Source organism: Bactrocera tryoni, chromosome 5 (assembly GCF_016617805.1).
Source record: "Bactrocera tryoni isolate S06 chromosome 5, CSIRO_BtryS06_freeze2, whole genome shotgun sequence".
In the NCBI taxonomy this organism is placed as follows: domain Eukaryota; kingdom Metazoa; phylum Arthropoda; class Insecta; order Diptera; family Tephritidae; genus Bactrocera; species Bactrocera tryoni.
Genome location: NC_052503.1, coordinates 76201105 through 76228222, shown reverse-complemented (window position 1 = coordinate 76228222; position 27118 = coordinate 76201105). Strand labels below are relative to the sequence as shown.

Below are 27118 nucleotides of genomic sequence, written 5' to 3'. Positions count from 1 at the left end.
CACCTCGATCTCCGTTCCCTTTATCATATTTTGTTTACCTTTACCCATGCTAATAAGCGCAGTCTTATCACTCGGCTCGGCTTAAAATGTAAACAATCAGTCGCCTACATCATAATCAACATACAACAACAAAAACAATATCTAATCAATTCAATACCGCTGCACACGCTCCAGCTTCGATTCAAGCGTGAGATCTCACCGATAACGCATTCGTCTCAGTACCAATAAGCGCTTGCTATCAGAGCATTAGCTCTCGCGCTCAATTTCTGCTGCTCAGCGCGCTGCACTCCTGTACGCCACTGCACTTGCCGGCAAGTGAAGGAGCGCAAAGACGTTGTTATTATTTCAACTGATTATGTTGTTACCGCGCTGCCCAACCAACACACACACACGCGCACGCACTCACGACCAGCTGCTGGCTAGCGAACAGCGCGCTTACTTGTTTGTTTATATGCTTTTCGGGGGCTCCACTGCTCCACTGAGCAAACGGATTCAAACAGCTGTGCGCACGAACCATACAAGAGCGCGCATTGTTCTTCATTTTGGGGGGGCCACGGCGTACGGCACTACGTTGTCGTGCACGCGCTCGGTTCTGATCGGCACAGCGCGCGGTTCTCGTGCGCGTAGTCGTAAGTCGGTGCCGCCGTCGCCGCAACGACAAAAGTAGACAGCAAAACGCCGGCGAGCTGCAGTCTTTGAGAAGCGCGCGCATTTGAAGGTTTAGCAGACGGCTAGTGTCGAAGCGAGCGAGCGTTTACCTATAAGAACAGACGGTGCGTCCGTCGGTCTTACGTTAGAAAAAAGTGCACAACAACAAAAATTTGTTAAAATCTAATGCGCATACGGATATCAGTGGGGAAAATAAGCAGAAATTAGAAAATATCCTCAAGCCTAAGGCGACGAGAGCCAGCAAGTGTTTAATTAATTTGAAACAAAACGGTAATAAATACAAAAAATTTTTGTTGATTCTAAATCAAGCAAACGAGTTGTGCAATAAATATTTACAGTTATGAATTAGTTAATAAAAAATTACCGTTTGTGTGCTGATTTAAAACAAAAGTGTTTGGGATCCAAGATCCAAGCTGTGAAATTCGTCTATGAACATTGTGTGACTTTGAAGCCGCTGTCTAGCTTTAATGGTGTTACAACAACAATTGTTGCTGAGCAAATTCTTACGGGCAAATAGTAAATAAGGTAAATGAAAGTGTGTGTAATTGCTGTTTTTGTATAAATCTTATGTATACTGATCAAAATTGAGTAACAATATTAAACAGCGTAATGAGTGAGCAACAAAAACTGGGGAAAGGAATAAAAATAAAAATAAAGAATAAAAATTAAAGGAAAAGAAAAAAATATAAAATATAATTTCTTTGATAATTTAGGTACTGAAAACAATAACAACAAGAAAAATCTTAACTTCAGCTCCACTGAAACTAGAATATCCTTTACAAATAAAATAAGGAATTTAATTATGTGCGATCAGTTTGTTTGGCAGCTATATGCTATAAGGATCCGATCTGTACAATTTTTTCGGAGATTGTACCGTTACCTTCGATAACAGTTCATGTAAGATTTTGTGAAAATATCTCGTGAAATGAAAAAGTTTTCCATACAAGGACATGTATTTGATCGTTCAGTTTGTATGGCAGCTACAAGCTAAAGTTGTGCGATCTGTACAATTTTTTTAGAGAATGCACCGTTGGCTTGGATAATAACCTGTGTCAAATTTGGTTACAATATCTCAATAAATGCAAAAGTTTTCCATATAATGACTGATGTGTATTCGATCAGTTTGTATGGCAGCTATATGCTATAGTCCGCCGATCTCAAGTTGACTTGGATAATAGTTTATAGCGGATCATGTAAAAATATCTCTTCAAACGGAAACAGTTTGCCATACAAGCACTTGATTTTGATCGTTCAGTTCATATGGCAGCAATATGCTTTAGTGGTTTCATCTTAAAGATTTGTTGGAGATTATAGCGCTGACTTGGGTCTTGATCCATGTCAAATTTCGTGAAGATATCTCGTCAAACAAAAAAGTTTTCCATACAAGCCCTCAATTCTGATCGTTCAGTTTCTATGGCAGCTGTATGCTATAGTGATCCGATATCGACAATTCCAACAAATAAGTAACTCTTTGAGAAGAAAAGAAGGTGTGAAAAATTTCAGAGCGATATCTCGAAAACTAAGGACTAGTTCAAGTATATAAAGGTTAGAAAGAAAATGCGACCAATGTCTACCATACAAAAGCCTAAGCGATTTTGACATAAGAGCGCTAACCATATTAACCAAAAGTTAAACTATACAAACACTGAACTCAACTGAAGCTGTGATATATGCAATTATATAGCTGACGATCCTCTCCTATACTTCTTGTAGACTTCAGCAAAATATAAAAAGTCATGGTTTCTTAGCTGAACCTGACTTAACCTCTAATAGCAACACATTTGAGCGCGCACAGCTTATGATTTTCCACTAAACAAGCGCTATAATGGAATAGAACACTAAACAAGCCAGCAATATACCAACTGGCTTATCTATATGCGAAGAGAAGATGCGGCTTAGACAAACATTTCTAACTTCTAGTCTTGATTTGATGTGCTCTGCAAGACCTATGCGGATGCGCTCAGTGCGCAAATTATGTAAACAAATCCTATAGAGAAATTAATATTTATTAGTAAAATTGTCTATGCCACGCAATTGTTACGCCGATCGAGCGCAATCTCAGTAATCGGCGCAAAGGCAGACCAGCGACTTAGCTGCTAGTTGTATGTATGAATGTGTGTGTGTGTCTAACACCTGACGTGGAAAACTAAAGCAAAAATACACATTTACACGTATGTAAGTATGTGTGTGTGGAAAAAGAAGATGAAAATCACGTGCAAGGCATACATACATATACATGACACACGTACAGGCAGCAATACTGTGTGTTGTTGCGATTATAAGTTAAATAGAAAAATAGAAAAACATGAGTTTATTGCACCACACTATAAAATTAATGCTTTATTTGTATGCACATTTGCATATTCTATGCATTTCTATTGTGGTATTAGTGAAAATAAAGCAACAACAAGCATTTGCTGCAAATATCAGAATTTTTGCAAATTTTTATTTAGGCATTGACGCCAGTCGCAACTGCGAAAATTTTCAGTTTCGATTTGAATTTGGAAAATGAAATAAACAGCTTATTACAAAAACAAAACAAACAATTAAGAACGGTAACATCGATTGCATTGAAGCTAGGATATACTTCACTAATAAAGCACTCGATTCTGATCGTTCCCTTTGTATGGCAGCTATATGCTATAGTAGACCGATCTAAGTTTTTGAGGATTCTACCACTGTCCTAAACAATAATTCATGCTAAATTTCGTGAAGATAACTCGTATAATGAAAAAGCTGTCCATACAAGCATTCGATTCTGATCGTTCACTTTGTATCACAGCAATATGCTATAGTGGACCGATCCAAATAATTTCTTCAGAGACTATATTGTTGCCCTAAGGAATAATCCACACGCAATTTGGTGATGACAACTCGTCAAATAAAAAAGTTTTCCATACAACGCCATGATTTTGCGAGTTTGGTTTGTATGGTAGCTATATGCTATAGTGGTCCGATTTAGAAAATTTCTTTAGGTCACTTAGCGGTGCTCTAATAAATTATCTGTACCAAATATTGTGAAGATATCTGTTTAAATAAAAAAGTTTTTCATACAAGTATTGGATTTTTAACGTTCAGTTTGTATGAGGGCTATATGCTATAATGGTCCGATTTTTTAAATTTCTTCACAGATTTTAGTATGACTTTAAGTAAAAATCCTTGTCGAATTTCATATAGATATCTCGTCAAATAAAAAAGTTTTCCATACAAGCACATGATTCCGATCGTTCAGTTTGTATGGCAGCTATATGCTATAGTGGTCTGATATCGATGATTTTGAAAAATTAACAGCTTCTTGAGTAGAAAATCAGGTGTGCAAAATATCAGCTCGAAATCTCGTTCAAAACCCCACAAAAATTTACGCACAGTGGGCCAAGTCAAGCATATAGGCGCTTAAAATAAAAAAAATATAAATTTTTTAAAGCGCATTTTACACACTTCGCCCCGTCCAAGCAAATTTATTGACAAACATATTTCATGCAATGCTAATTTTCAGCGGACAAGATTACTTACCCAAAATATGTAGATTGTTTTGCGATAAGATTAGAATGACACGAGTTCTACCACCTTCAAAACGCAATAAATTTTGCTTGCGAGATAAGACGCAGGTGCTTACGAAACGTCTAGCAAATCTACGTACTCCGTTATAAAAATATTTAAAAGCAATAAAATGTTGTAAATAAACACGAAAGAAATTCGCAACAAAGTTTTTCAAGGTTAAGCACAAATTTGTTGACCAAGCATGACTTTCGAATTTGTCAGCAATCACACAGCTGTTTATCAAATTTCGAGAATTTGTGCAATAATTTTCACGGTCACAAGATTTTGGAACAAATTTGTTCTAAGTTTTCAGTTAAGCACTTTAGCTGCTCTCACGGAAAGCTATCATAGCATTACGAACGCAGAGAGTTGACCTTAAAATTTTATTCGCTATGTAATATTTTAACGATTATCGTATTTTCTTATTCATCAAAGACAAATCACGCAATGTAATGCCACACCCCTGTATGGGGTATTAAGTTTGCCAAGCAGTTTGTAATACCCAAAAGGAAGAGTTGAAAACCCTATGAAGTATGTATGGACATAGTTCTTAGTTTTAGAGATATCCTGCTGAAATTTTACAAACGTTCTTTTCGCTCAAAAAAGCTGCTCACTTGTTGGAATCACCGCTATCGGACCACTATAAGATATAGCTGCCATACAAACTGAACGATCGAAAGCAAGTCTTCGTATGGGAAACTTTTTATTTGACGAGATATCGTCACGAAATTTGGCAAAAATTATTTTCTAAAGCAACAAAATAATATCTGAAAAAATTTTGCATATCGGTTCACTATAACATATAGCTGCCGTAGATACTGAACGATCAAAATCGAAGTCTTGTATGGGAGACTCATTTATTTGACGAGGTATCATCACGAAATTTGGCAAAAATTATTTTCCAAAGCCATCCTATATTATCTGAAGAAATTTTCTAGATCGCTTCAATATAGCATATAGCTTTCAAACAAAGTTATTGGTCAAAAGAAAGTCCTTGTATGAGAAACTTTTTAAGTTGACGAGATATCGTTACAAGATTTGGCACAGTTGATTTTTTGAAGCAAAGCTAGGACATCTATAGAAATTTTTCAAATCGGTTTACTATAGTATATAGCTGCCATACTTAATGTTCAAAATCAATTTCCACCTCTACTACTGTTCATTTTGGCACCGCGGTAGAATTTCAAAAATATTTTTCATTAAAAACACGTCTAAATATAGTAATTACATAATTTTGCTTATTTATTTTTTTGCTGATTTGCACTTAGTCAGCCGTACGATTGCAAAATCCAGACACCACAAATTACTTACACACTTTTCCTTAACAAGCGCTTTATTAATATTTTTTAGTTTTTTTAGTCAATGCTAGCAGTTTTTTATTTGCATAAATTCTACACGGATATGCTCGAGCTTCGAGCTTTATTTAATTATAGAATTCGCGTGTGTTTACTTTTGTATAGCAAAAACTCCACCAAAAAGTCATTTGTGTGGCATTTTTTCACAGGTACTTGTTGTTGATGAAGTAATTTGATCTAAATGGGTCTACAAATAAATCGGCCGAAACAAAAACAGCACGGCATTACGCTATTACATTACTTAATATATACATATTTGCTATAATTATATGTGTGCTTAACACTGCTCCAGCGCTTATGCTCGAAATCCATGGAAGCTCATTAAGCGTTCCAAGAGCAATCTACGAAAATATACCAAACGATATGTCAGCGTTTTATTTTGACAATGACTTAGCAAAAGAATTAAGCAAAAAATTATATAAAAGCGATCTAAACATAACGCTACTATACACTGCTGTCTGTGGTAATTAACATTTCTGTTAAGTCATATGTTGATTTGCGCCTACTGTAATGAGTATAACTACTTAGCGGGCGGCAATGCTAATTAGATAATACTGCGTATAGCGATCACCAGACTATTAGCCAATGGTCATAATGGTCATATTTCGGTTTTATTGATTAAAATGAGAAAAAAATGTTGTATAATATATGTAATATCTCTACATATACAAAAGCTTCCATATTTATTTTTAATCGATCAGTTTGTATGGTAGCTGTATAATAAAGTCGTCCGATCTAAATAATTTTTTCGCAGGTTGTATTGTATTATCAAATAATAATTCAAGCCAAATTTCGTTGAGATATTCCGTCAGAGAAAAAAAATCGTCATACAAATACTTGATTTTGATGGATCAATTTGTATGGCAGCTATATGCTATAGTGCTCCGATCTCAAACATTTCTACAGATATTGTATAGTTGCCTTGGATAATATTTCAAAAAAAAATTGGTGTGGATATCTTTACTTCTAAACAAGTTTTACATATAAGAACTTGATTTTTTTCGGTCAGTTTGTATGGTAGCTACATGCTATAGTGCTCCTATCTGAACACTTTCTTCAGAGATTGTATCGTTGCCTTGGATAATAAGTCAAGTAAAATTTCGTAAAGATTTCTCTACAAATAAAAAAGTTCTCCTTACAAGAACATAACTTCGATCGTTCGGTTCGTATGACAGCTATATGCTATAGTCATCCGATCTAAACGATTTCCTCAGAGACAATATGGTTGTCTTAAATAATAGTTCGAGCAAAATATCATGAAGATATCTGGTCACCTAAAAAAGTTCTCCATACAAGAACTTGAATCCGATAATTCACTAAGTATGACAACAGCTATCATATGATGTGACGATATCATATGAAGATCACATGGAATAATTCTTATTGACTTGCTTGAAAAAGGAAGGACCAGTGACAATTACATAGCGTTATTGGATCGTTTGGAGTACGAAATCGCCGAGAAACGATCGCGTTTGAAGAAAAAAATGTGGTGTTTCACCAAGTCAATGCACCGTGTCACAAGTCAGTGAAAACGATAGTAAAGATGTATGAATCGAGTTTCGAATTGCTACCGCATCTAAGGTATTCTCCAGATCTGGCTCTCCGCGACTATTTCCGGTGCTCAGATCTCAAGAGTATGGTTGCTGTGAAGAAACTTTCGTCGTATGAAGAGGTGATCGCCGAAACTGAGGCTTATTTTGGAGCAAAGAACAAATTGCCAAGCAAGAAATCAGCTACAAAACCGGTATCGAAAAGTTAGAGGGTCGCCATAATCAGTCCACTACAATTGATTGTCTTTTACTGTGTTAGGTCGAGACTTTTCTATAGACCTGTTACTATTAGACATTCAGGTGAAGTAACAAAAAAAAAAGAAATCAAGCAGCTAAACAGATTTGTAGGCGCTTTGCCGACAGCTGGTATACAATTGCAGAAGTTTTCCAACTGGCTACACAAAAGACTTTACATAACAGTCGAAGTATGATGCCCACCATGTTGACGGATCAGCCATCTAACCAAACCTTACCATCAATGTTTGATATTTTCGTTTACTGCGCCAGCTTTTACAGCAGAATTTGTATTATGTATATGTATATAATGATCTCATGCAAGCCTGGTATTTCCCCTTAAAGTCAATTAAGAACTAACAAAATTATTAAAATTTATAAAAGAATTGCTTAGAAGCGCTGCTTAAAATAGAATTTCGATTTTAAAATTGAGTAGAAGCACTGCTTAAAATAGAATTTCGACTTTAAAAGGCGCCGCTGCGCCGTAGGTCATACAAACCCGTATGGGGAATGGAAAAAAATGTGTGTGGAAAAAAACGCCAAAAATTATATAATTTCCATGCTAAGTGAAACCGAAGTCAGGTAATACCGACAACAATAAAAAATTATGTCCAAATGTAGCGAGAGCGAAATGAAAGAAAGAACGCCACACCGCATGGTTTCGCTTGATTCTACCACTCCGCTTTCAATACCACGATTTTTCATTGCCATTGCAGCTAAGTAAGGTAATCAACAAAAAACTTCGATACGAAATAATAAACAAACACGAACATGGAAGTCCATTAAAACACGAAAAAAACAAAACACCCAGCGAATGCCGAAAACTTGTCCCAAAAATGCTATTAATAAAACCGAAAAATTCTTGTTTGAAATTCTCGAGCGCAACGAAAGCTTGCCTCATTATTTATGCAAATGACTTTCTCAATACATACCCCCCCTGCAAGTTGGATACCAAACGAACGCGCAGGCGAGCGCGCGCACGCCCGCGCAGTGTGGCGATTAATCGTTGTTGCGCCGCTGCTGGCTTTGAGCTGACTTGAGGTGGAATGTAATTTCGTTTTTTATTAACCTTACTTTTTCTTTTCGTTAACGCCTTTGGGATTTTGGTTATAAATTCAAGGTTGTTGTTGTTGTTATTGATATTGATGATATTTGTAGTTGTTGTGGCTGCCACTGCCATTGTTGTAACCAAATTCTTACTGCTTTTTATTTGCTTTCGTATAAAATATGCGCAGGCGCACAAGCGCTTTCTTCCTGTTGTTTTTGTAGTTGTCTTTGACTAAATCAACAAGTTTGCACGCTGCGCGCTAAGATTATGTCACAGCGCTGAGCCAACGCGCGTCTACACGCGCACTTCTTTCACACGCCCTGCCGCCGCCAAAGCTCAAAGCGCGCAGCGTTGACCAAGCGCGCGGTTTCTTAATTCATAGTCCAAGCGCTCGGTTTTTTTAATTCAACATGCGCCAGCAGAGCGCATCACTGTGCGGTGGGCTGGCATTTCTAATAGCGAAAATAACATTTCTAACGCCTGGCTTGTGGGAAAAGTCGTTGGTAGCTGATTATCGTTTGTCGCTGACCAACCGCGCTGCCACTGTCACTGTCATGACCATGGCCAAAGCTGGCGAGCGTTCGTGACGACGCAGCGACAGCGGCGCAGATACACTTAACCCCGCGCCGTGTCTTTGCTGCCGCAGGCGGTTCATTGTCCGTCAACATGCTGCAATAACAACAACCTCAAATGGTAGCGGCGCAGAATTAACGAGCTGGCAGCGAGCGTGCCCGATGTCGGTGCAGCAAAAATAACAACAAACGCTATTTGCGCAATATCTGTGTGAGTGCGCGCGCGTATGTATGTGTTTGGGTGTGTGTCTAAAAGTAGAGGCGCTTCTAATGATTTGTCTATTTTGTACGTTTATTGCTGTTGTTGTTGTATGTTTACTTGATTCCTGTTCCACTTCCATGAACAATATAGAAAACATGCAGAGGCAGCCAGAAGACAAGCACAAACAGCAAGAAGAAGAAGAAGAAGACGTAGCAGCAGCACCAGCAGCAGCGAAGCATTAGAAATAGTGCCTCAAGTCGGGTGGCAGCAGCAATAACAACAAGTTCGCGCAAATCGCTAGAACAGGAAGCCGTGACCGCGACTGCTGGCCAACAACCACTTTCAAAAGTCCAAATAACAGCAAACAAGCGGCCAGCAATGGCAGCAACAACAAAAAATAACAACAACAAGAGCCAAAGAGCTACCAAAAACCAACAGCAAAGCAGCAACAATTCTAACGTCGCAATAGACAAACGACCGTAGACAACAAGCCAACAAATCAACAAACAAGCAACCACAATCCACCGCAACAACAGCAACAACATTGATAATTATCGCCAGGCGGCTTTCTACGCAGCGCTGTTGTTGTTGCTGTAATTGTTGTTGCTTTTCGTTCGCATTGAACATTGAAAGTTGCCCATGTTGGCCTCAGTTCGGCGGCTACGGGGCTCCGTGGCGCGGCGGGCTCAGAACAATTCTCGATTTTAGCTGCTCTTTGCTTTCTCAGCCGCTTTGGCTTTTACTTCTAACGCCATTCTAAGCCGCTGCCGGCGCTGGCACTGGAAGCGCAGAAAAGTGAAAGACGTGGCCGCCGCTTCACCGGCGAGACGGCGATGGTGTTGCGCCAAGGGAACTCGCGGCCGCGCAAATGGTCATTGGAAGTGAGGAATCTTAATGTGCTGCTGCGCTGAGCAAGAAATATCGTTTGCTTGGCCTGGAAGTTGTGTGAAAAATAAAAACGAATCGGCTTGTTATGCACACCGCGGCCTGCTAGTTGCACATTCTTGGCAGATCAGCAAATAAAAAAATAAAATTATGAACTTGCCATTTTTGCTGAAATAATTGAGAAAAATTTAATTTTATTCACAAGGTGTTTAAGAGGTTAGGTGTAGTCATAAATTACAATTCATACAAGCACTTGGCGCCGATCGCTCAGTTTGTATGGCAGCTATATGTTATAGTGATTCGATCTAAACAATTTCTTCAGATATTACACCTATGCCTTAGCCAATAATGTATACCAAATTTCTTTGAAGATATTTCGTCAAATGATAACCTTTCAAAAATCAATGCCCAAGGCTTCCCAGAGCAAACATAAAGCAGCAGTTTACTACGCAGACGCACATGTTTCCGCCTTCGCATGAAATCTAGTAGCAGAGGCGCCGCATCCCGAGAAGGGGAGCAATACCAAGCAGCAAAAAAGGAGCTGAAGCGTGCCATCGATGATAGCAAAAAAAAAATAGGAGAACTTACGCGAGGATATTAACAAAACCCCTGGGGACTTGGGTGTAAAATATTAATGAAGAATCTCGGAATTCGAGTAAAGCCGCCTGGCTTAACCGCTGCCAAACTGGATCACATCGTGAACGCACTTCTCCCCACACTCGAAGAAAGGGTTAGTGGTCCAGAAAAGACTCTAAGATTTCCGCAAATCCTCCAGTGGCAAGCTCACGGCCAACAAATCTCCCGGCCCGGATGGGATCCTAGCAGAAATTCCGAAAATAATTGCTGCAGAGCGGCCGGCAGTACTATTGAATATGTACGACGACTGCCTCGAAACCGGAATATTCTCTGAACCCTGGAAAAAGCAACGGCTGTTGCTAATCAGTAAGGGGAAAGGAGATCCCAACTTGCCATCAGCATACCGCCCAATATGCAAGCTTGACGTATTATATATATACATATTCAACCATGCTTCCTCACTTCCTCTTCCGCAGCTTATATATACATATTTATGGGCAGTTGATCTGCCATTCATTATCTGTATATACATATGTATAGTTTAACACCTAGTGGACTGGACCCATTTGAACTTGGACTACTTCTGATTGTGATAATTATCAGCGTTTACTAATTCTTTGTACACACATGGTATATATACATATGTACAGGGGTATGTACGTATTACTAAGCAACTTTTATTTTCAATGCCAAGTTTATTTGCGACAACAACGATAACAACAACACGGATAGATAATAAAAAAATTTGCAAACAACAAATGTGGCTACTCGGTTGCTGCTAACAAGTTAATTACACTAAGCGATAACGCGCAGAAGTACACTCATGTGTATGCATGTGTATGTGTGTATGTTTGGTAGAAGATAAGGTTAGGCTAATAATCACTGGCCGACAAATCATGTGAAAATGCGCTACCACTTGTATGCGTGTGTATGCTTGCTTAACGCTGAAGTATTTGTTTGAAAGGCAAACAAAAAATGAAAACAACAACATTTTGGCGAGCAACAAACATTTTAATGGTGCATTAACTTATTTAATAACTATTTTTATACCTTGAAGTATAACCTATACTAAGATTGTCATGATGTTTATCATGCCTAGAAGGAAATGTTGGATACCTTTCAAAATATTTATATTAACGATCAGTGTGACGAGCTTTTTCAAGTCCGTCTGTATGTCAAGCTGTCTCGCCATTTTTATATATGCTTACTAGTCACTTAGTTTTCGAGATATCGGTCTGAAATTTTACACACATTCTTTTCTCTTCAAGAAGCTGTTCATTTATCGGTATCGCTGATTTTGAACCGCTATAGCATATAGCTGCCATACAAACTGAGCAATCGGAATCGGATGCTTGTATGGAAATTTTTTTCTATTGAAGATATATCTTCACGTAATTCGATACAGATTATTGCCTAATATAAAGGTACAATCTCTGCGAAAATTACTCAAATCGGCTGACTATAACTTGTAGCTGCCATACAAACTCAAGGAACAAAATCACACTTTTGTATGGAAAACTTTTTCTATTATAGAGATATCTTCACGAAATTCGACACAGACTATTGCCAAAGATAACGGTACAATCTCTGAAAAAATTACTCAAATCGGTTTACTATAGCTTATAGCTGTCATACAAACTGAAGGAACAAAATGACACTCTTGTATGTAAAGCTTCTTTATTTGAAAAGATAGCTTAACATTTTTGTGTGTAAACTTTTTTTTTGTGCAGCTTATTATAGCTGCTTTGCAACCGAAGTTAATTTTTCATTATTTTTATTTTATTTCTAATGGCAGTTGAGCGCTTATTAGCCTTCAAACAATGTTGACCTTGAAAATTTTAAGAATTTGCGCATGTGATTTTTCAAAAGTGGCATATATGTATGTGTTTGCTAAACATACATACATATATGCCAAACATACTACATATGTACATACATGTAGCAACAACAACAAGTAGTAACAATGGTAACAATTTTTTCGCCACCACGGTGCTTAAGCGCGCTGCGCTGCTATGATTTAATTGCTTTGCCAAAAATGTCTATTGCTAATTTTCGTCTTATGTTGTTGTTGCTATACTAACTTCACGAAAAGAATGCCTGCATTAACATAAATTAAACATTAGTGAAAAAATTCGCCAGCAAAGTTCGTTGAGCTTCGGCGCGCGCGCTTTGCCGCTCCAACTAAGCATATTTTAGACATTTTATGTTGATATTTATTGGCTTTTACTAATTTTGTATGATTCTAGTTGTTGTTATTATTGTCGCTCGCTGCGCACACATTCATCTAATACCGAAAAGCCGGTTTCGCAGATTATTTTCAGTCACTCAGTCGGTGATTTGGACGCGCGGCATGCAGCTTTGGCATTAATGCTTCCTCCCAACAAACATAACAACAACAATTAACACGAAAAAACATGCTAAGACACAAGCAGTCGCGGCTTAAAGCACGCACGCCAAACGCAATAACATCAATGCGCAGAACAACAACAAAACGCGCACAGTAATCAACGCCATAACAACAATTAGAACAGGCAATAGTAGCGATTTGCTGCGCAGCCACCGCCAACTTGTCAATACCGGCTTTTTACGCGCGCGTAGCCGACGTGTAGACAGCTGCGCTAAAGCGCTGCGTTGCCGCCACACTTGAACCCTTGCCGGCCGGCTAAGTTGAGTGTGCGGCGTTAGCGTCTAATGCGCAAGCGCAGCGCTTAGCTGCTTCTAATGGACGCTACGCTGGTGGCTGGTCTCATCTTTCGCATACCCGCGAATACTGTTGCTGTTGTGCTATGTTGTTGGATCGGCTGAGCGCATATTAATACGGGCAATTATGAACTGGCTTTAATGTGCGCATGCGCGTTGCAATCGGCGACGTCGCGCGCGGCGAACATACGCACACAAATATTGGCGGGCATAACGCTTCCGAAACTAATTAAAAGTAAATAAGTGTACATATATGTGTGTGCGTTCACTTGCAGGCATGTGTGTGTATGTGCGTTGACATGAACGGCGCGTCTTGCAAAGAAAGTGAATTTTGCGCCAACCGGTTGGTGTGCTGGCCCTGGCCCTAAGGGCTTGGCTTATAAAATTCGCAAAAAATATATGGCTAAGTAACTTCTGCTGCTGCTTCGCGGATTATATAACACACGAAAAGTGTGTTAGCCGTACGCGCACAGCAACTGGACTGCCCACTTCTAGCCAAGTTCTGCTTAGTCTGCTTTATGTTCTGTTTTATGCTTATTCACACGCGTCTAATGCTTGACATTTCGGGCGGAAGTTCGCGCATTAAGCCGAAGAAGGAAGTGCTCGTCGCATTTATTCAAATGTAGAATGAATTTAGCTGTTCATAGTCAGGAAAAACGTGTTTCACATGCATACTCATTATGTTCAGATGGATTTGTGGTCGATAAATGTGTTTAGACCTCTCAATTAATCCACGCGAATGTGTTTGCACGCGCACACGTTGCTTAGAATTAAACTAAATTTAGACTCAAGGATAACTAGAAAGCAGGTTCGCTATGATTTTGCTAAAAATTTGCAATGACTTCGTTCTAATTTTGTGTGTTAACACAAAGAAGAATTCGTCAAATGAAAAAGTTCTCCAAACAAGTTCTCCATCCGATCGTTAGTTTGTATGTCTGCTATACGCTAAAGCAAGCCGATCTTAATAATTTCATCGGAAATTTCTTCATTGTCTTAAAAATAACACACGCTAATTTCTTGAAGAAACCTCGTCAAATAAAAAAGTCTTCCATATAAGCACTTGATGCCGTTCTTTCGGTTTGTATGGCAGCTATATGCTATAGTGCTCCGATCTAAACAATTCTTTTAGAAATCGTACCGTTACTTTAGATAACTGTAAATCTCAAATATCACGAAGATATCTCGTCAAATGAAAAAATCGTCCATACAAGGACCTGATGCCAATTTTTCGGTTGGTATGACAGCTATTTGCTATAGCTATTCGAACTGAAAAAATTTTTCGGAGGTTGTACTGTTACCCTAGGCAATCATCATGTTAAATTTTGTGCAGATATCTCTTCAATGGAACAAGTTTTCCATACAAGCGTGTGATTTTGAATGTTCAGTTTGTATGGCAGCTATATGCTATAGTAGTCCGATTTGAGTAACTTTTACACAGAATATACCGTTATCTTAAGCAATAATCTGTGTAGAATTTCGTGAAGATACCGTGTCAAATACAAAAATTTTCCATACAACGGCTTGAGTTCGATCGTCCCTTTAAATGGCAGCTGTGTGTTATAGGGATCCGATCTGCTCAATCTCTTCCGAGATAATACTATTAACTCAAGAAATAAGCTATGTTAAATGTCTTGACGATATCTTGTCAAATAAAAAAGTTTTCCATATAAGAACTGCATTCCACTGGTTCAGTTTGTTTGACAGCTATATGCTATAGTGCTCCAATAACGGCGGTTCCGACAAATCAGCACTTTCTTCGAGAGGAGAATACAAATGCAAAATTTCAGGTCAATATTTTTGATACATACTGAGATACTAGTTCGCGTACATACATAGATACCTAAGGACAGACAGACGGACATGACAAAATCGACAATCGACTTCTGATCAATTATATATAGTATATGTATATATCCCTCCCCAGGGTTGTGCGCTAGGTTTCAGACCCGCCACGTGAAAAACACCCCCAATATAAAAAAGAAAACAGCCTCGGATGAGAGACCTGCTTTTGATGATGACCACTCCAAACGCCTTAGGAGTTAAGATTTAAGGGTATGCACCTGGAATTTCCGGTGCCTTAATTGTGAAAGTGCCGCTGCCAGCTAGTTGATGTCGTCGTAAAAAAGAAGGTTGACATCACCGCCGTGCAAGATGTGCGATAGACGTGACATGGACTGAGGCGAATAAGCCCTTGTGGCATTTACTACAGTGGCCATATAAAAGCAAATACGGTGTGGGATTCGTGGTGGAAGAGAAAGTTGAAAAATATGAAGCTAACCACTTTTCTAAAACCTTTCTGATCTTTTTTCCTCCCAGAAACACCTCACCCTTTACTGTCTACCAATGAAGATATCACCATTTCGTACCACCATTGTTATGTCTGTGATTTTCTTATGTATTTGATCGCGCAGAAATGATCACACGTGAGATCTGCTAATTTTATTCATCCCTTAGATGAATTTTGGTCTTTCTAAAATTAGAACAAAATTATTCGACAGTATTTATACACACGTAAAACATGTGTTCTTACCAAGGTCTGTGTGTGTCTGTATGCTCTCTGTGCCGCCGTGACCGAAACAAAAATAAAATGCGATCAGCATGTGATCTCTTGCCACAAATAGGTCATTTTGTGGATTTCGTTTGTGAGGCAAACGAGTACAAAAAGGATTCGCACGCGGCGAAGCATTTCTTTCAGTGCTCATCACGTGTTTGCGATAGTGTCTTTTTGTCGTGTGGTCCGTATGCCGTCTAGTATTCCAGTGCGTTACAATAGTAATTGATTAATAAATGAAGATAGTAATACTAAAAAAAAAAAGATTGTAAAATTAAAAAAACATTATAAAATTAAAAAAGGAAAAAAAAACTAGAATGCTTAACGCCAACAAAAACGTCAGCTTGTCAACCGACTAATCGTGCATTTAAATTACTGTAAATCTTACTACGTTTCATTCATTAATCCCGCGAGGCATATAATCACCCAACCGATCATATGTGTTTGAGTTTATGCAATATTGTTTGTGTATTTGTGTATATGTGTGTAAACATTAAAGCAACGAGATCGCTTTCTTCATGCGCCGCACAGCGCTGGCACTGATAAGAGAACGACGATTGTCGTCATCGGCGATAGCTTCTACACAATGCAAGTGGCCCACTGACATTGAAATTTGCTGGCTATCTGTGTGTGCGTGTGTGTGTATGTAAGTGCATGTCAGAAATAGACCTACTGAAATGGAAAAGTGCTGATAATGTGTAAATAATAAATAATGATAGTTTTAAAGAAATTTTGTGGAAATACTATGTGTAGTGGTAATTTAAACTAAAAGAAAATAGTAAAAATAATATTTTACAAAACAAAAAATTAAAAAAAAAATTATTTGAATATTTAGTAATTGGAAATGATTAATTAAATGTTTTTGAATTTTATTTTACTGAAATATCAATATTTAACAAAAAATTTTATTAATAAATATTTTTTCTTTACGTTTTAATATAAATTATAACTTACATTATTAAAAAATTGCGTGGAAATAACGCATTTAATTTTTAAGAAAAATAATTTGACATAATAAATTAAATTATTTTGAATTTTATAATCAAAAAATGTAAATATATAATAAAATTTTTCACTAATAAATATTCAAAACGATTTTTCTTTCTTTTTCAACAAACATTTTAAGTTTAATTTTTCAAAAATTAATTGAAAACATTAAATTAAATTATTTAATTTTTTATATTCAATAAATTAAATTATTTTTATTATAATTATTTTATTCCAAATATTTTTCCTTTATTTTTTGTTAATTTCTCTTAAATTTTTTTTTAAATTATTGAAATTAAGAAATTAAATTGCCAAATTTTTACATTTATAAATAATTTTTTTCTAGAAATTTATAAGTTTAATACAAATTTACATCAATAAATAATTAAAATATATTTTTAATAATGAAAGTTAATTTTTTTTATTATAATTTAATTGAAAATTACGAATTAAATTATTTAGATTTTTTTATAAAGGATAAATTAAATTATTTTGAATTTTATTCTTAAAAATTGTAAATATTTAATAAAAATTTACATTATTAAATATTTAAAAAAATTTGTTTTTATTTTTCAAAAGAAATTTTGAGTTTAATTATTCAAAAACTAATTGAAAATATCAAATCAAATTACTTCGATTTTTTTATAAATGATAAATTAAATTATTTTGAATTTTTTTCCAAATATATAAAAAGTTAAAACAATTTGCAGTAATTAATATTTCAAATACTTTTTCTTTATTTTTCTTTAAAAAATTGCATTTCAATTATTAAAAAAAGTATTGAAAATAATAATTTAAATTGTCCTGATTTTTAATTAAGAAATAATTTACGGATTAAATTAATTTGAAGGCTTTTTTCTAGAAATCTAAATGTTTAACAAAAATTTACATCAATAAATTTTTAAAATATTTTTTTTTTGATGCGAATTTTCTAATACATATTTTAGTTAAAATTAATTACAAAAATTAATTTAAAATAATGAATCAATTTATTTAGATTTTTTATAAAATATTTCGCTTCTCTTAGGAAAAATAAATTGCAATATTTTGAATTATATTTTTTAGAAATATAAAATTTTAAAAATATTCCAAATAATTATTTCAATACACATTTTTAAATAATTAAAAAAGAAATTCGATATAATGAATTAAATTATTACGACTTTTCTTACATACTTTAATTAAAATTATTAAAAAAAAAATAGTTGGAAATAATAAAATTAATTGTTTTTATAAATACTTTACTAACTTGAACATTTTTTCTTGAAATATATGTAAATGTTACATAAAAATTTACATTAATAAATATTAAAAATATTTTTTAAATAATTTTTCGCCATATAATTTTTATTTAAATTGATTTATATTTTTTCATTTGACATACTTTTTTACGATTTTTTTAAATATTTGAAATTTTTTAAAATAATTTTTTCGTTATAAAAATACAATTTGGTAATATAAAACCAATAAAAGTGAGAGAAATATAAAATATTGTGAAAGCACTAAAAGATGTTTGAAAAATATGTTTAATATAAATTATTCAAAACTTTATTTCATATAACGAATTAAATTCTTTCGTTTTTTTTAATACTTGAAAACTTTTTTTTAGTACTTTTTTCTATATCAAAAAGAACTGGTAATATAAAGCGAATAAAAGCGAGCATAATATAAGATATTGCGAAAGTTTTTTTTTAATTATTTCACTTTTTTCTAATAAGTTTTTCTATATTAAAAAACATTTGGTTATAAAATATATATTTTACTCCGAAAAAATAATATAAAAAATTTTTTTTCCAATAAAATTGTAATTGAAATTATTCAAAAATTTATTTGTATATAATGAATTATTTTTTTCGATTTTTTTTTAAATTATTTGAAATTTTTGCATTACATTTTTTCTATTTTTTTTATTATTTGAAATTTTTTTTATATTAAAAAAAAATTGGGAATGTAAAGAAATATAAAATGCTTCAAAACTTTTTTGTCGATTTTTTTTTAGTTGGAAATTTTTTAAAAAATTTTTGTACATTAAAAATAAATTGGTAATATACATATGTAAAGAGAATGAAAGCGAGAAAAATATAAAATACTGCGAAAAACAATAAAAAATATTTAAATAATTTACAAATTTTTATTATTAAAATATATATTTATTCAATTTATTTATGTACACTTATTTTATTAAATTTATGTGTTTTTTTAATTTTCCTAACATTCCTTTTCTGAGATAAATTATTATTATTATTATATTTATTTAACATATCTATATTTATCTTCAAATTGCATACGAATGAATTGAACTGCCCCTTCACTTCCCCATTTCAATTTGCGCTCACTTGCAATAAGAATATTAACACAACCCACCCACGCACTCAAATCCACACAGACACACATCTTCAAGCAACCACACATTTGCATTTGCTTCTTTATGTCGATTTAAACGAAAATTAAAATAAAAATTAATTTCAAAGTCATTTAAAAAGGTTAACAGCAAACAAATTACGGTAATTTTCCTGCCCAAAATGCAACAACAACAAGCAGCGATTCACAACTATTTGCACCGACGCGATTATGCATATTCCCACACCTATTTATACACACACAGGCACACAAATGTGCATAAATCAGTTGAGCTCGGCGGCGGTCTCGTGCGTTGTCGGCGGCATGCCATCTACATATTGCCCACACAAGTGTGTGTGTGTGCATGTGACTACCAGCTTGTGATCACGTACAAATTCTTATTGATCACTGCGTTAGCTGATCTTGCACACACACACAAATATACATATGTATATACCGGCAATTAAATCGGCAATCGGCGCTTTGGCGCAGGTGGTGATGCAGCGTTCCCCACGATTTCGTTTTGGTGTTCGTGCTTTATTTTGTGCAAAGTTGAGTGAGTAATTTTCACGCAGTTGACACTCTTGTTTTGGGTGTTTTGGCAGTTTTCGCTTTGGCTTTGCTTGAATTTCACCATTCTTCTTCACGTTTCCGAGTTGACCTATTTTAGTTTGTTTTTGTTTACGTTTTTGTAATTTACAATTTTTTTGTTCGGTCTTTGACCTCAAAATTTGTTGACTGCATGGGTTTTAGGAAAATTCGAGACCTTGATATTGAAATTGAATTGGAAAATAATGGTTTGTTATTAGTTCTTCGAAATATGGAATATTTATTTTACCCTGGAAAGGGTATATTAAATTTGTCACGAAGTTCGTAACAAAATTTTCAGCATGGAGAGCTCAGTCGATTTAGCCATATCGGTATACTTTTTCTTTCCAAGAAGTGGTTCGTTGCTGTTGTTTTTGTTGTGGCGGTTGTCTAGCATCCATTTAGGTGGTTTAGTTGTCATTGAAGTCAAAAGAAACGTACTGTTTCTACAGGGTCGGACCGTAGAGGGGCATTTGGAAGAATTAACCTGGAGTAGCCGTCGAGTAACATAACTTTCCGATTAACATGGCCTTGTCGCTTGAGAAGGCAGTATGAACTGCCGACTAAAAACATTTTAAACATTCAAAATATCTCTTCGGATAGAACAAAGCCTTGTACAACAAAGCTTACTCGCACCGGTAGAGAAGGGACTTCAACCTGCTTGTCGGAAGCGCCAATCACTATAGCAAATAGCTGCCATACGAACTGAACGATTCGAGTTAGAGTCCTTGTTTGGAAAACATTGTTATTTGAAAAGATCAAAAGCGAGATAAAAATTACTTTCTCGAATTAAATATAAAATATGCCAAGGCGATAAACGCCTATAGGTACTAAGTCCAGCCTTAATCTGTATTTTTATAAAAAATTATTTATATGCAATTTTAAAACGCCTGTGTTCAGATGAAATCTACTAAATGAACTTGTCGATTCATTTTTCAAATCTGTAAATCTACATTAGGGGGGTTCAGAAAGGCACCGAAAATGTTTCTAATGAAATACCTTTCACAAAAATTGTTCATATGTATAATAACTCTACTTACTTTACATTAGGAAGGGCGAAAAACGATTTTACGGAAAATGTTTAGAACAAAGTGCTTTGAACTAAAATTTCCAATATTTATAATAACCCTACTTCTTTTCAAATTTTTAATATAAGCAACATTGGGCATTTGGGAGGGTCAAAAACGATTTTACCCAGAATTTTTCTAAATAAAATGCTTTTCACAAAAATTGTCAATATAACCGTATTTATATCAAATTTTTTAATATAAATAATATTTCACATTAGGGTGGGCCAAAAACGATTTTATCGAAAAATTTTCTAAACAAAATGCTTTTCACAAACATTGCCAATATTTGTAATAACCCCACTTATTTGAGTAAAAATTTTAATATAACATTTCACATTAGGGTGGGCCAAAAACGATTTTATCGAAAAATTTTCTAAACAAAATGCTTCTTACAGGAATTGACAACACTTATAATAACAGTACTCATTTTAAATTTTTTATATAAATAACATTTCACATTAGGGAGGGCCAAAAACAATTTTACCGTAAGTTTTCTAAATAAAATGCTTTTCACAAACATTGCCAATTTTTGTAATAACCCCACGTATTTGAGTAAAAATTTTAATATAACATTTCACATTAGGGAGAGCCACATACGATTTTACCGACAATTTTTCTAAACAAAATGCTTTTCAAAAAAATTGCCAGAGTTAATAATAACCCGACTTATTTTCAAATTTTTGGTATAAATAACACTTTACATTAGGGAGGGCCAAAAACGATTTTTTTCTTTCTTAGTGGCGTCTAAGGACCTCTTTTTCAAAACACCTATAGAAAAAATATATTCGACTTTTTCTACCCACCCTATTCCACATGCATCTTAAGATTTCACAAAAAAAAATTAATTTTTTTTTTAAATGAACCCTCTTAATATGAACCATTTGTGATTGCATTTTTTTCTGTTTATTAATATATTCGTACACACTTAACAGCAACAATTAAGCATTGCAATGTCAATTGCAATAATTGCTTGAGATAATAAAAATATGTATGTAACAAATACCGGTTAGACGCGACGGCTGGAAATCAAGCAAAATCAGACCAAAAAGGAGGCCGGACGAGACGAATCAACATCAAAACATACATACAAACTGTCGTCGCAAAATATGTGCATGTAAGGCAAGCAGAGGCGGCAGCAATCAGCGCTCAGCTTTGCTTAATTCATGAAAAATGTGCTAAATATATATTAAATAAATTTGGGCTAAAAATATCTTGCACGGCGGCGAGGGAACGGGGTCTAATAAGTGGCTTGTGTACATTGCATAAGCTGTGACTCGGCCGAATTTGCGTGCACAAGTTGGACTACAGCAAGCTGTTGACTAGAAATAGCGCCTAAATTTGTTTGAGAGACTTCGGGGAAACAAATTCAAACTTAACAGTGTCGGCCGCAACTGAGCGCCAAACTTGTGTGCGCCTGCATTGACCACATTTCGAAGTAGAGCACTTGCACAACCGCTTACCTACTGACTGACTTAAATTCTAGCGCACGACATACATACACACATACTAAAAGAACCGATACACACATACTAAGAAAATGGAGTCATACTCATGCAAAACTTTTAGTTCTTGTAGCGCATACTCGCACTTAAAATATTTTTAAGCCATATTTATATAGATATGTGTCTTTTTTCCAGCGTGCTCCCATGGTTATGGCCGTGATTCTATTGATCGCAATCGCTGTACTTTTGGCTTTCTACTGCAACTTTCATTTGGGCAAGGGAGCGACCGTCTATCTAAAGCCGCTGCTGACACGCTATCTCAGTAGCAATGGTGGATTAGCCGCTGCCGACACCCGTCTGTTCAGGCCAGAGGATGAGGCTATGGAAATACCACGGCCACGCAGCGTCTGGGACATACCAGGGCCGCTGCCAATACCTTTTCTCGGCACGAAATGGGTATTCTTTGTGTTCTTTCGCAAATACAAAATGTCGTTGATGCATGAGATGTATGCGGGTGAGTGCAAAAATGTTTCCGAAATGATAAATATATTTCTTTGAAGTATTTTTAGATATTTGTAAAGGGTGCTTTTTAAGAGCTGTTGTTTTAAAGAAGCAATAAACTCATATAATTTTAAGTTATGGTAAATAATTTGGCTTTGTGATGATGACAAGGGTCTGCCATGATGTTTTAACAGACCGTCGCGGCTAAATTCCAGTGCAGAGGTTTAATTTTCAACCACTTTTTGCCGCAATTGGGACCGTATGTCAGCAATAACGCGCCGAAGACAAGGAGTCATTCGTTTCGAACTTATCTGACAAAACTTCGCGACTTAATATAACCCCGCAAAAAAAGCTCAGCCGTCCAGCGGTATGAATTTCACGTTCTTCGCCCACAAGCCCATGCCACTAGACAACATACGGTTACTTTGGTAGGTTTTAGTAATATCGAAGAACTCTTCTCCGCTTTCGTTCTCCTCTTGTTATAGTTTTCCTTCGTTGTCCACACATGCTTTCGGTAACGCGAAGGTTAACATAAGTTCTCATGGAAGATTATAATCAGAGCCTGCCAGGCGCCAATCAGGAATTCTTTCAACTGAGCTTGTGCGGCCGGTTCAATAATTACGTGCATAGAAAATACTAGAAGACCTGCCAGTATTTTGAAGAGACGGGGATAATTGTGATATTGGCTTACCAGCCATTTTAGCAGGATATCACCCTTGCTAACTAAAGTGACAGAATACCAGTTTCTCCAACCAAAAGTACATCTTAATCAGAATATTACTGGTCTCGACCCTAAACGGAGTGAACTAAAGGGCATCCTTTTCACGCAGTAGCCACTTAGAGGCTGTGGAGGCTTATTCCGAGGCGGCAACTATTCACCACGTCAGAGGAGATTGGAAGTTTTTAATTTTTTAAGTGGAACCTTCTGACGATTTTGGTCAGGGGCTGCTTATTAGGTATTCACAGTTAACCTAAGATCTTACTGATCTGAGTTCAGCATTGTTATAAATATTTTGAATTTTTATTTAAAATCTCAACTCAACGTGTCTAATATCGTGAATACCTCCAAAATGACACGCTTCTTCTTTTTAATATTTTGTTCAGACTGGCATCGCAAATACGGTGAAATCGCTTTAGAAGTGTTGACATCTGGCCTGCCGATTGTGCATTTATTCAATAGGGATGACTTGGAAAAGGTGCTGAAATATCCCAGCCGTTACCCCTTTCGACCGCCCACTGACATTGTCGTGACGTATCGACTATCGCGACCAGATCGCTATTCCAGTTTGGGCATCGTGAATGAGTAAGTATTTTAGGTATGTATTGTACGTATGTATTAAAGTAAGTATATTAATACCGTTAAGGTTACACATATTTTACAAATCCGGAAATATGAAAATAACTTTGGTGACGGTTCTCAAGTTTTGATATTCTATATATTCGATTTCAATATGGTTTTGCTGCCTTTGCTATTTTTCGCTTATGTCTCTGCAAACTTTTCAGACAAGGCCCCACCTGGCAGAAGCTACGCACCTCACTCACCTCTTACATCACCTCGCCACGCATACTGTACAACTTCCTGCCCGCCCTGAACGTGGTTTGCGACGATTTCATTGAACTTTTGCGCCAACAACGCGATCCCGACACGCTCGAGGTACACAACTTTGAGGACATCGCCAATTTGATGGGCTTGGAAGCCGTGTGCACGCTTATGCTGGGTCGTCGTATGGGTTTTCTGGACAAAAGTGCTCAGCAACCGGAAAGCATACGACAACTTGCGAGTGCGGTGAAGCAACTTTTCATCTCACAACGGGATTCTTACTATGGCTTAGGTTTGTGGAAGTATTTGCCGACGAAAACTTACAGAGAGTTCGTGCATGCCGAGGAGCTTATCTACGAGTAAGTGTTGGGAAAAAGTGGGCAATGGTCAGCCCTGTGAAGGTGTGACACAGTTATAGACTTGAAACTGATTACAGTGTTATTTCCGAGATGGTTGACATGGCACTGAAAGAGGACTACCTCACGTCGGCGAGCGATGAGAGTGAGGCGACTTTGCGCAGCATATTCTTGAATATACTGGAACTAAAGGATCTTGATATACGTGATAAGAAATCGGCAATTGTCGACTTTATAGCGGCGGGCATTGAAACGGTCGGTACGCTACAACTAAAAGCCAGAACAATATTTGAAATCCATTTACTCCATATTCACAGCTCGCCAACACTGTGCTCTTCGTGCTCAGCTCGGTGACCAACGATGAGAAGGTGATAGCTGGCATATTGGCCGACTTTTGTGAATATCGTAAGACGACTATCACGAAGGAGGCAATCGCCAAGGCGGACTACACCAAAGCTTGTGTACAGGAATCGTATCGCATTAGGCCGACGGCCTTCTGTTTGGCGCGCATACTCGAGGAGAATATGCAGTTGTCGGGCTATCAGCTCAAAGCCGGCGTGAGTGACACTTTTTCGTGGCAGATTCGACTCAAAATTATGTAAGCTTTTGTTATGTTTTGTCTCTTTTTGTAGACGGTTGTGCTTTGCCAGAATATGATTGCCTGCAACAATGACGCCAATTTTCCAAATGCCAAAGAATATCGACCCGAGCGTTGGCTGGATGAGAAGGGTCAATTTACGGTAAATGTGCCGAATGCATGTATTGTCGTGCCATTTGGCATCGGAAGGCGTACCTGTCCGGGCAAGCGGTTTGTAGAAATGGAAGTGATGCTGTTGTTGGCTAAGGTATGGTCTGACTTATAGAACAGAGTATATACCTAAAAATAAACCTAGGAGACTCTATAAAATCTATATCTTAATATATAATCAGCGTGACGAGTTAAGTTGATTTTGCCTTTTCCATCTGTATATCCGTCCGCCTTAAGATCTATGGTAGATATGGAGAGTTTGGTATGTGGTTCTCTGACTTCTGCACCAATTCGCTCCAACATTTTTTGAACTGTCGGTAAATCACTTAATAGTGCTATCCCTTAGCAGTAGGTCAAGTGTAGAATCATTCCATTCAGCCTTACTGCCAAGAAAAGCGTTAAACTTCGTTGTAAAGTTTACCCTTTTTAGTAATGCTGTCCCTCGAGAGAAGAGCCAGTACTGTTTCACCATTTAGGGCTTTCATTTGTAGGGACGAGATTACGTTCCCTCTGCCAAACTCTTCTGCTGTCATTTGAAGTATTGTATGTCAAGCTGATTGATTGACGACTAAGCGAAGCGGTGTGAGATCCGCCATGACCTTCTGTGCACATATGCAATAATGAACTCTTGCGCAGCTGCAAGCAAATTATTGAAATGATTTCGAAGTTTGCGATGCTTTCGAAGCCCAAACCACCGCTCCATGTATAATAATCGGTCTCACGATCATTGTGTACATCCATCTGAAATTACTTGGCTTGCAGCGCAGGGATTTCCCGGAGCAACATTAGTTAGCCCACCTCTATCCTGTGGGGTTGCATCTTCCGCGCCTTCGATCTTATTTCGTGATCTGTGATATTTTCCAAATTTCGTAATTGGAAGAAAGTGAGACTAATTGACCCAAAGGATTTCGTCTTTTTACTGGATATGAAGATTACCTTTGTTGCCCGCCATGGACACTAACCGACCAAAGTCCAGTTCAGTTATGAAAAAAAATTTTATTTGAGGAGATATTTTCATCAAATTTGGCATTGGTTTTTGGTCAAAAATAAACTATAATATGCGATGAAGATTGTTCAGATCGAACTATGTACTGTAACATATACATAGCTGTCCTACAAACTGACTGATCACTCTAAAGCCTTTGTAGGGAAAACATTTTTGTTTATTAATAAATCTTCACGAAATTTTACACAGATTACTACATTGGGTGATGCTACAATTTCCGAAGAAATCGTTCAGATCGGATCACTATAGCATATAGCTGCCATATAAATTGAGCAATCACTACCAAGTTCTTATGAGCAATTTTTGTTGTTTTTATTATTTCTGTAACCTGTGAATTGAAAACATAGTATATTTTTAATTGAATCTAATTTTCCATTACAGCTGCTGCTCGCTTACGAAATCAAATTCAAAGAGCCGTTGAAAACGGAATTTGAGTTTTTGCTTGCGCCTAAAACGCCACTAACATTAATAATGAAAGATCGCGTCTACTGAAAGAACGCGCTGGACACAGCAACACACACACACATGCAAAACGCGCTGCTACGATCGTGCTATGGCGTACCAAACCGACAACCGCGCAGCTTTTGTGAAATATTTGTAAATTTTTATGAACGAAAGGCGAAACTCTACAAGAAATATTTTTAGTAATTTAATAAAA

At 36.4% G+C, this 27118-nt stretch overlaps 1 protein-coding gene across 1 annotated transcript; it reads left to right on the top strand.

Annotated features, from left to right (window-relative positions):
* The first annotated feature begins 709 nt into the window (after positions 1-709).
* On the top strand, positions 710-27118 carry LOC120778070 (ecdysone 20-monooxygenase). The gene is made up of 8 exons (XM_040109761.1): positions 710-1194; positions 22505-22823; positions 23915-24113; positions 24314-24709; positions 24787-24961; positions 25024-25263; positions 25339-25551; positions 26842-27118. Exons 2-8 carry the CDS (start codon positions 22514-22516, stop codon positions 26950-26952), a joined length of 1644 nt encoding a protein of 547 aa, XP_039965695.1. The 5' UTR covers positions 710-1194; positions 22505-22513; the 3' UTR covers positions 26953-27118.